Source organism: Colobus angolensis, unplaced genomic scaffold (genome assembly GCF_000951035.1).
Source record: "Colobus angolensis palliatus isolate OR3802 unplaced genomic scaffold, Cang.pa_1.0 Scaffold12, whole genome shotgun sequence".
NCBI lineage: Eukaryota > Metazoa > Chordata > Mammalia > Primates > Cercopithecidae > Colobus > Colobus angolensis.
The window spans coordinates 8,552,495-8,564,047 of NW_012113141.1; the positions used below are offsets into that span (position 1 = coordinate 8,552,495).

The 11,553-nt window shown below is 46.3% G+C and overlaps 1 protein-coding gene across 1 annotated transcript in view; it reads right to left on the reverse strand.

The window, feature by feature from the left end:
* The window catches only part of DUPD1 (dual specificity phosphatase and pro isomerase domain containing 1), a 23,944-nt gene extending 13,652 nt beyond the window's left edge, over positions 1–10,292 (reverse strand). The window contains exon 1 of the mRNA XM_011928482.1: positions 10,030–10,292. Coding sequence (XP_011783872.1) covers positions 10,030–10,229 — 200 coding nt within the window. The 5' untranslated portion in view covers positions 10,230–10,292. The remainder of the gene's footprint in view (positions 1–10,029) is intronic.
* Positions 10,293–11,553: the final 1,261 nt, after the last annotated feature.

Here is an 11,553-nt window from a genome sequence, read left to right on the forward strand (position 1 = left end):
GTGTTAGCCAGGATGGTCTCGATCTCCTGACCTCGTGATCCACCCGCCTCAGCCTCCCAAAGTGCTGGGATTACAGGCGTGAGCCTCCGCACCTGGCCATGCCCAGCTAATTTTTGTGTTTTTAGTAGAGATGGGGTTTTGCCATGTTGGCCAGGCTGGTCTCGAACTTGTGACTTCAAGCAATCCACCTGCCTCAGCCTCCCAAAGTGTTGAGATTATAGACGTGAGCCACCACACCTGGCCAACTATTCTTTAAGTTGAGGAAAAGGTAAAATAATCTGCCCAAAGCCAATGCACCTGACCAGGAGACTGTGCCAGATGGCATTACTGTTAGAATGTTTGCAGCCCCTCCGGCTGTGCTCGTTAAACTTTCCTGCCCCACTGACATAAGGCTTTGGTGTGGACTTGCTTTTGCCAGTGAAATGTGGGCAAAAATGGCAAGTGTCACTTCTAAATCAGCTTATGGTTTGTCAGGTCTCTCGTTTCTCTCTGCTGCAAGGCCAGCAAGATCCCAAATCGGGGCTGCTCTGTCACCCTGGGTCCTAGAGTAAAGTGGTCGGGAACGCAGCAGAGCTGGCCCAGCACGGACTGCAGTGTGAGTGAAAAAGAACCTTGCTGTGGCAGGCCGCCAAGATGTTGGGGTGAGCTACTAGACTAGCACAGCTAATCAAAATTGACCACACAGCAGTAGAATCTGGCTTAATCTCAGACCTTCTGAAAGTGTACCACATTCATCCTCTATATTCCAGATGAATCCCCCTGCTTTTCTCACCTCTGTAGCTATTCCCATCCTGCGTCCTCTGCCTGGAATTTCTTTGAAATTCTACCCATCTTCAAAAGTCGAGCCTGGATTCCTGTCTTCTGTGATCTTTCTCAGATCCATAATAGCACCAAGCACTTACTGAGCATTTACTATGTGCCAGATACTACTATAGCATTTGTTTGATTTCATTTAATCTTCACCCCGTGAGATAAGTCCTATTATTGTTGCCATATAAAGTGAAGAGAGGTAAAATAATTTGTCCAAAGTCACACAACTGGTGTGTTGTGTGGCAGAGCCAAGACTCAAACCCTGTGCTCCTTCCCCTCCAGTACTCACTGCTGTTTCTGTTCCCTGTTACATTTCTGCTCATCTCTATCTTCTTCCCTCCTCAACTCTGAAACAGCTTCTGTACCTGACCATGTTTTGTTTGTTTGTTTGTTTGTTTTTGAGACGGTGTCTCGCTCTGTCACCAGGCTGGAGTGCAATGGCGCGATCTCAGCTCACTGCAACCTCCGCCTCCCAGGTTCAAGCAATTCTCCTGCCTCAGCGTCCCGAGTAGCTGAGATTACAGGCACGTGCCACCATGCATGGATAATTTTTGTATTTTTAGTAGAGACAGGGTAACACCATGTTGGTCAGGCTGGTCTTGAACTCCAGACCTCAGGTGATCCACCTGCCTCGGCCTCCCAAAGTGCTGGGATTGCAAGCGTGAGCCACCATGCCTGGCCTATGCAGTTTGCTTTTGAAGAACACCATCAGTCATATCCCCATTTTGACTGACTTCTCTTGAACTCTTCTCCCTGTGAACTTCCAGCCTAGCTCTGGATTTGGACTCCAGATTGGAGGAGGGCTGAAGAAACAAATTCCTTCTTTCATGGCCCAATTTCCTCACCTAACCCCTTCCCTCCCTGCCTGCTTCTCTAGCCTGGCCCAGATACCTGCCAGCCCCTCTGGAGTTGTTCCCAGGAAGCTTGCTTCAAAGCCCCACCCCAGAGGAATGACAGATAGCTGCCTCTCCATGAGGCGGTCTTCTTGGGCAGTGCTCCTGACGTTTCACTTGTTCAGATCCCTTGTCACTCTCCTGTTGTCAGCCTAAATACCTCAGCCTCTGCTGGCAAGCCCATTTTCCCAGGCGTGTGCTCTTGCACAGAGGGGAGGAGGCGCAAGCCCTGAATATATACATCTGTACAAACCCCCTGCAGCTTCCTTCAGGCAGCCCCAGGCTGCTCCCATGTTGCACAGACTCTACATTGGGCATTGAAGGAAGTCCCCTCATAATCGGAATGGTTCCCCACACTCTGATGTCTGCGGAGAATCCACACATTTCCCACACCTGATTATGGATTTCTGTTTGCTGGCAGGCTGTACCTTGCCATCTCGCACCTTATTTTTTCAGTAGGGTGTGACACTGTCATGGTCACACATCATTTCATGGGTGTGGCCTTGATGGTGACCTTCCCCAGTGGAGTCTTTTTTTTTGAGACGGAGTTTTGCTCTTGTTGCGCAGGCTGGAGTGCAATGGTGTGATCTCTGCTCACTGCAGCCTCTGCCTCCTAGGTTCAAGCGATTATCTTAGCTCAGTCTCCCGAGTAGCTGGGATTACAGGTGCCCGCCACCACACCTGGCTAATTTTTTGTATTTTTAGTAGAGACGAGGTTTCACCATATTGGCCAGGCTGGTCTCAAATTCCTGACTTCAGATGATCCACCTGCCTCCATCTCCCAAACCCAGTGGAGTCTTAACTGTGCAGTCTTGAGTGTGCCCGTTCCTTGCAAGTGGACTTTAAAACAGTGGGCACATTTCTGGCATCTGATCTTTGTTCGTTCACCTGATGGGAAAGTGAAATGAACTGGCCTTCTGGTGTCTTGGGTGTTCTTGTTACTTGCTGATGGTGAAGCTCCTCCGTGTTGAGGCACCTGAGAAGACACGGGGCTGACAGCTGAAACTGACGCATGAACTGAGGCGGCAGAACCACTGGGAGCCTGCGTTTTCTTTGTTTGCTAAACAGCACCGATTACACTGGCAGTACTTTCCTTGTGAGAGTCTTGTGAAGTTGAATGATGCGGTATTGAAGCTTCGTTGAGAGGTTAAAAGATGATTCCAGGGGGAAAAGGCAGTGGAAAGATGTATGTCAGAATGTGCTTATCCCATGACAAAATGTGGTAATGGGATTATATGTAATTTAAATTTTCTTGTTTTTGTCTTTCTACATTTTGTACATTTTCAGTAATGAGCCAGTCATATATTCATTTACTGTGTAAATGTATAGCATGATGTGTATTGTTATTTCCTTAGTTCTCAGGAGAGACCATTGTAGAGGCATAAGGTGGCCTCGGGGTTTTGAACTCCTGCTAGAAATCTCCTGTCTGCCCCACTCTCTCAAACTCTATTCCTCCAAGGATGGAGGCAAAGAGAAGAGAATACCCAGGAGGCCTGGTTTTGAGAAATGATGTGGTATGAGTAATTGGACTTGGCATTTGCCTAACCATGCAAGGAGATGGTTTATGTTGCTTGAGGCCTTGACTGCTAAGCCGTTTTCTGGCAATGAGAAGGCCAGGCCAGGCCAAGGCCTCAGGCTTCTCTCCCCGACCATCTTGCCCATGACCGCTGCCCAGCTATGCCTCAGTGGCCTTCAGTAGTTGGAAGTCCTAGTTATTTCAGGTAATGCCCAGCATGTTAAATTGGCAACCTTGACTGTGTTTTGCTGCATCCTAAACTGGCCACGCCACCCACACCTTGAAGAAGCAGGTTAATTTCATACCTGCTCGGTGCCTTAAGGCCGAATTGGTTCCTCCTTTTCAGGGAGAAGGAGCTGTCTCAGCTGACTGACTTGCCTTCATTTCACTTCCCAGGCTCTCCAGGCCAGGCCAGCCCTGGAGATGCCTCTGGCTTCTGAGGTTGTGAGTCCAGTCAGAAGCAGAAAAGCAGAAAAGACAAGACAGAGGGTTCCCTGGAAAGCCAGCTTGGGCTGGGTGGGTGGGACAGGCCGCAAGCCTTGGGAGGAATCTGACCCCAAATGCCGGACCTTGGAGGCAACTGTAGTTTAAGCAAGGAGTTCCCCCACCATTCCATGAACAGCGGAAGTTTAACTGCACCCTGGCACTGGCTCTGACACCCGCAATGTGGAGAGGCAAGAGAGATTTCTCAATTATCCTGTTTCAGCCAAGCCTTATCACTGGAGGCTGCCCTGCCTAGGAATTTGCAATCACTTTGACGGTAGCCAGGATATTTCCCCTCCTGCTGACTATAGGGAAAAAAAGGACTGAAAAAAGATTTTGCTAAGCAAATGAAAGATGTGAACGAGATTAAAGTGAGAATATTTAAATTACAGAAACTTAGTGCTTTCGAGCATACTCAAGCATTTTTGAAGCACCCATTTAGGGACTGCTGATTGATAAGAGGTGATGAATTATTCTTATCTCATCATTGACGCCAGACTCTGGCTCTCTGGAGGGCAACACTTGGTTAACCTAATTTGAATCTAATTTGAATGACTTAAAAGTAATAAAACAAGTGTGTGCTTGAAACTAATAAAGCCTAATTCATTTAATAGGCCATTTCTTAAATAATTTCATTTTAGAGCTGGAAGGGAACCTTTGAAATCATCCTTTATTTTACAAATAAAGAAACTGAGTCCCAGAACAATAAAATGCTTTACAAAAGGCCACCCATAGTTGGTGGCCACCCACACACAGTGGGGACTGGGATACTGTGCCCAGTCATGCTTGAGCCCTCCACTCCACGCCGAGCCTGTGGTTCCACTTGTGGCAGATTCAGACCCCTGTCGAGTTAGAGGAATGAGTAGGGAGTGGGTGGCTACACCTTGTGTGAAGAAGACCTCCCCCAAACCCCAGGAATATCTGCAAGGTGGCCAGCCAGGCCCCACCCCTTCGACCCCTCTGCTGAGCCAGCAGAATGAGCACCCTTCACATCGCTGTCCTGTTTGTGGCCTTTTCTTATCAGGCAGCAGTGGCAGGGCCACCTTTCCCCTCCCCTGGGCTGCTGAGCAGTGAGGACTTGGAGTTACCAGGCAGCCCCCTTGGTGAATCCCCTTGGGCTAACCTGGGATTGAGAAAATGCTTTAGCAGTTTTGAAACCCACAGGCCCAAGGAGCTTTGATGTGGCTGCCTTCTTAGGCCTTAGGTCACCTCCCTGGAAGGTCTAGGAGGGCAGGCCCTCCTTCCAGCACTCTGCCCTGGGTCATGATAGAATCTCATGGGAGAAATCTGACCCAGGGTTGTTTTCTGTCCCAAGGCTTCTTCCCCTAGCATGGGGACCCTGGGTGGAAAGGCACAGTGACTGTTCTTTATCTTCCTCATACACTGTGAGTCGAATTTCCAGAACCTGCCTGATTTGTCATTCAGTGCATGAATGTACTGGGCACTGTGAGATGTGTTTTGTTTGCATTAATGCATAGAATCCACATTTTATAGGTGAAGAAGTTGAAAGTCACAAAGCTTGAGTGACTTGCCCAAGGCCACACAGAAACCAGTATTGGGTCCAGACACTGTGGCTCCAGAGCAGATGCTTAGCCACTTGACCTCTCTCCACAAAAAGGAGCAGGGAAAAGAGTGAGCTTCATCTTAGAGGTACATATGCCCCTCTGCGGGCCCAACAGTCACTGGCCTGGGCTCCAAGGATAGATAGTAGCTTTGGCCGTTGCAGGACATCCAACCTTACTCCTGGGTCCTGACCTCCTTCACTTCCAGAGCCTTGGTACCTTGGTACTGGGCTCAAAAATCTTAGGTGCTTTTAGGGAAAGGAAAAACCTAACCAAAATGTAAATATCAAATTAAAACTGAGGCTTTATGCACGAGGAACCAGCTTGGAGCTTTTGGCTGCTTTGGGCAACCCCTGCAAAAAGACCAAGAAACACAGGCAGCCTTGCCTGCTCACAGCCCAGGTTATGGCCTTTGAATGGCTGCATTGGCGGTGGAGTTAATTGCTCTTGCAATAAGCATCTGTGAGTGTCCTTAACCTTGTTAAGTGAGTGTCACAGAAATTAGGGACAAGCACCACGCCATGCTGACTTGAGGCTCCAGCCCCCAGCCAGGAGTGCAAGCCTCACACACCTGTGTGTGCTTGTATTAGGGCTCGATTAGGCAGAATTGAATTACAAGGGCAGTGACATTTTCCATTTTCTTGGTTGAAAGAAGCAAGTTCAAGGTCAAACATCAAGGAGGCAAGCATATTTTATTGTCTGGCACTTGATTAACTAGAACACGTCGGTTCTGCTCAGATACTCAATGGTTTTCTGAATAAAGTCCTTGGCCGTCATTTACCCTTCCTCGAGCTGGCCCTGACCTACCTTTCCAGATTTCTTTTTGTGGTTGTTGTTAAGTAACAATAATATTGGCATTTGTCTATTACTTTTTTTTTTTTTTTTTTGAGACACAGTTTCACTCTGTCGCCACGCTGGAGTGCAATGGCGCGATCTCAGCTCACTGCAACCTCCACCTCCCGGGTTCACGCCATTCTTCCACCTTGGCCTCCTGAGTAGCTGGGATTACAGGCTCCCGCCATCATGCCTGGCTAATTTTTTGTATTTTTAGTGGAGACGGGGTTTCACCGTGTTAGCCAGGATGGTCTCGATCTCCTGACCTCGTGATCCACCCGCCTCAGCCTCCCAAAGTGCTGGGATTACAGGCGTGAGCCTCCGCACCTGGCCATGCCCAGCTAATTTTTGTGTTTTTAGTAGAGATGGGGTTTTGCCATGTTGGCCAGGCTGGTCTCGAACTTGTGACTTCAAGCAATCCACCTGCCTCAGCCTCCCAAAGTGTTGAGATTATAGACGTGAGCCACCACACCTGGCCAACTATTCTTTAAGTTGAGGAAAAGGTAAAATAATCTGCCCAAAGCCAATGCACCTGACCAGGAGACTGTGCCAGATGGCATTACTGTTAGAATGTTTGCAGCCCCTCCGGCTGTGCTCGTTAAACTTTCCTGCCCCACTGACATAAGGCTTTGGTGTGGACTTGCTTTTGCCAGTGAAATGTGGGCAAAAATGGCAAGTGTCACTTCTAAATCAGCTTATGGTTTGTCAGGTCTCTCGTTTCTCTCTGCTGCAAGGCCAGCAAGATCCCAAATCGGGGCTGCTCTGTCACCCTGGGTCCTAGAGTAAAGTGGTCGGGAACGCAGCAGAGCTGGCCCAGCATGGACTGCAGTGTGAGTGAAAAAGAACCTTGCTGTGGCAGGCCGCCAAGATGTTGGGGTGAGCTACTAGACTAGCACAGCTAATCAAAATTGACCACACAGCAGTAGAATCTGGCTTAATCTCAGACCTTCTGAAAGTGTACCACATTCATCCTCTATATTCCAGATGAATCCCCCTGCTTTTCTCACCTCTGTAGCTATTCCCATCCTGCGTCCTCTGCCTGGAATTTCTTTGAAATTCTACCCATCTTCAAAAGTCGAGCCTGGATTCCTGTCTTCTGTGATCTTTCTCAGATCCATAATAGCACCAAGCACTTACTGAGCATTTACTATGTGCCAGATACTACTATAGCATTTGTTTGATTTCATTTAATCTTCACCCCGTGAGATAAGTCCTATTATTGTTGCCATATAAAGTGAAGAGAGGTAAAATAATTTGTCCAAAGTCACACAACTGGTGTGTTGTGTGGCAGAGCCAAGACTCAAACCCTGTGCTCCTTCCCCTCCAGTACTCACTGCTGTTTCTGTTCCCTGTTACATTTCTGCTCATCTCTATCTTCTTCCCTCCTCAACTCTGAAACAGCTTCTGTACCTGACCATGTTTTGTTTGTTTGTTTGTTTGTTTTTGAGACGGTGTCTCGCTCTGTCACCAGGCTGGAGTGCAATGGCGCGATCTCAGCTCACTGCAACCTCCGCCTCCCAGGTTCAAGCGATTCTCCTGCCTCAGCCTTCCGAGTAGCTGGGACGACAGGCAAGCACCACCACACCCAGCTAATTTCTGTATTTTTAGTAGAGATGGTTTCACCATGTTGGCCAGAATAGTCTCAATCTCTTGACCTTGTGATCTGCCCGCCTCAGCCTCCCAAGGTACTGGGATAACCGGCGTGAGCCACTGCGCCCAGCCTGACCACATTTTTTTTTTTTTTGATCTGAGTTTGAGTATAAATGTTACCCCTTTCTGGTGGTGAGAACTTGGGCTGGTCACTTGATTTCTCTGAGCCTCAGTTTCTTCCTTGTTTCCCCCGCAGCTCTAAGCAAGGTGTCCAGTAAACAGTTACTGGCTGACTGAATGAATGAATGAACTCTCTGAGCTGTGACTTGTCCATTTGTAAAATGGGAATAATAATGGTTCCTCCTTTACAGGGTTATTGTGGAGTCTAAATGACACCTAGCACAAGGCATGACACCTAACACCTAAGAATTCAATACAACTTAGCTATTATTATTATAAGCCATAGGAAAGGTAAATACAGTATACAATATACAGAGAAAAAGCTTACTTCTCACTATGGGGATTGGGGAAAGCTAGCTTCATGGCAGAAACAACTTGAGTGGACTTTGAAGAATGCATAGGATCTGGACTCGGACATGAGGTGCAGGGAAAGACATTTTAGACAAAGGGAACAGCATGGATAAAGATACAGAGATAGTTTAAGTCTTAAAATCTTAATCTCTCTTTCCTCGGTTGTACCATTTCTAGGGTCAGATCTAAGGAAATAATTCTAAATATAGAAAAAACATTATGTGTAAAGATGTCCACTGCAGCGTTGCTTATAAAAGTGAAAACATGAAAATAACTGATATGCCCAACAATAGGGAAGTAGTTACATGAATGCTCTTCTGTTCATCTGATACATTGTCATGTCTATTATAATTAAATACATAAGAAGTAATAAAAGAAAATGTTTATGAATGATGCTATGTGAGAAATAAGAGAAAATGAATAATCAATATAGTTACAATTATGTAAAAACAAATTCCAAAACCAAAAGTAATATTCGGAAAGTCTAGGAGGAAATATACTACAATATTAATAGGAGTATCTTTGGAGTAATGGCCTTTGGTGATTGCTTTGGGATATTGAAAGCAATCTTTCTTACATTTAGCATTTTTTTATTATCATAGTTAACCTTTACTGAGCACTTCCTATGTACTAGGCAATGTACTATTTTACACACATTATCCCACTTAATCCATACAGCCCCATGAGGAAGGTTATCTTATTAGCCTCTTACCGATAGGGAAACCGAGACTTCTCTATTTACACAATGAGCATATGTTACTTTTTTTTTTTTTTTTGAGACAGAGTCTCACTCTGTCACCCAGACTAGCGTGCAGTGGCACAGTTACAGCTCACTGTAGCCATGACCTCCTAGGCTCAAGTGATCCTCTCACCTCAGCCCCCCAAGTAGCTGGGACTATAGGTGTGTGCCACCAAGCCCAGATAATTTTTTAAAATTTTTTGTAGAGATGGTGTCTCACTATATTGCTCAGGCTGGTCGCAAACTCCTGGGCTCAAGCAATCCTCCCACCTTGGCCTCCCAAAGTGACGGGGTTACAGGGGTGAGCCACCATGCCCAGCCTATTACTTTCTTTATAGGATATATTTACTACATGTAAATAATATTTTGTTATTAAAAGGCTAGAGATGTCAGTCCCTCCTTCTTTTTTTTTTTTTTTTGCTAGTCCAAACACTGTTATTATAATAAGCATTGTTGCACGTATTTTCTCATTATTGCTACTCTTATTTCTGTAAATTACATTTCTTAAAGTGATATTTTTGGTTAAAATATATGTGTATCTTTTTTAATTGGAACTAATTTTAGACTTACAGAAAAGTGCAAAAGTCACATGGAGCTTGGTAATAAAAAGGAATAAAATACTGATACAAGTACAATTTGGATGAACCTGGAAAACATTATGCAAAGTAAAAGAAAGCCAAGAACATATTATAATATTCCATTTATACAGAATGTCTGGAAATCAGTAAATCTATAAAAACAGAGAGTAGATTGGTGGTTGCCAGGGCCCGAAGGGCAGGTAGGGAATGGGGAGTGGCTGTTTAGTGGGTTCAGGGTTTCCTTTTGAGGTGATAAAAATGTTCCCAAATTAGAGAGTGGTGATGGTTGCACAACTCTGTAAATATAACAAAACCTCTGAACTGTATACTTTAAAAGGGTGAACTTTATGGTCTATGAATTATTTCTCAATAAAGCCGAATTCAAAGAAGAAAACCTTAGAGAGTTTCTGTACACCCCTCTCCTTCCTTCCCCTAATGTTCACATCTGAGAAATTGCGGGTTAAATTGTGGCACAGCTAACTATGGCACTTACTCATCGCCAATGTAGAGCTTGGGCCAGACCTCGTTGACGTGGGTGTACTGGGGACTGCCCTTCCAGAAGAGCCGCTCCAACTCAAAGGCTCCAGGGGTGCAGTAGTCCTCCTCCTCCCCTTCCTCCTCCACCTTCAGCGACAGCCTCTTGGCAGATGAATAGACATTCTTGAGGCTTGTCTTCACTTCTCCGGATGTCATTTTAGAGCTAAGGGATTTTCTCTCCTTTCTGCAGCTGGTTATGAGAGAGAAGCAGGATGGGGGTTAGCAAGGGACACTGAGGCAGGAAATGGGCTTTACAAAAAGAGGTGGGAATAAGCTAATCTTAAAATTTGGCAAGTGTTTCCCCAACCTGCTATGCCCCCGCTTCCTCTTCCCAGGCCACCCAGGTAAACAAGGAAGGCCATGATGACAGTTAAATGACACTTCCCCAATGTTCCAATCTTTCTAGAGTAGGAGAGCTGGGGTCCTTGGACGTGGGCCAAGGCAGGTTTTGGGGCTAAGAAATCCTGCAAGCAGCCAGTCCCTTCCCACCTTTCTTTAGACTTTACACCTTTGGTGCCTACTTTTTCCTTTATCTGATTGAAACCTACTGGTTTGGGCCATTTTGGACCCAAAATAGGAAGGCCAGAAGATCCCTGACATTCCAGGTCCATGGCCCTCTCAGCGTCTGCAGGGAGCCGTCAGCCAGCAGAAAGAGCACATCGCCAAGGCCATACCTGCCGGGGCCACATGCACGTCAGCAGGACTTCAGAAGCCTCGAGAGAGGAGGAAACGTGGCCGCGTGAGAGTTAACCTGTCAGAAGAGCTGAAGGCAGTGCTCACGTTCTCACACTGGGAGCAAGGGGATTGGAAGAGATGCCCCAAGATAGAAAGCTGTGCCTCCAGATTGAAATGTGCATTTGGAGAGCTCATTAGGCTCTGCCAGTGGAATGCAAGAGAGGGCTTTCCATTGTCCCCAAGGAGAGGAATTTGCAGTGGAATTGGACAGTGATTGTTTCCTGAGTCGAGTAAATGATGCACCTATGGTCAGCCTGGGAAGGGAAGTTGTGCTCCTACTCTGAGACTGGAGAGAAGGAGGAAAAAGTGGGAAGACGGAGAACCATGGAGGTGAGTGACTGGGAGGGAGTGCTATTTGTTTATTTATTTGACAAATACTTATATAACACCTATTGTGTGCCAGACACTGTTCCAAGTGCTTGATGATTGTAAATCCATTTGATCTTAACAGCACTGAGGTAGGGTTATCCTAATAACCTATCATTAACCCCGTTTTACAGATAAGGAGGATCATGAATTGAGGCTGTCTGTAGCACAGGGTCTTAGTGTGACGGGGAGGGAGATGAGGTGCAGTGTGAGCAGGGGCAGGCCTGGGATGCAGACAATGTAGGAAAGGGTTCATGGCTTCAAAGACCATTAGGAACATGTCAAAGGGACTCAGAATACAACTTGAAGAAGCTCCCATTTATCAAAAATGGAACAATTTGAACATGAAAAATAACAATAATTCCAGTGGATCAAAACA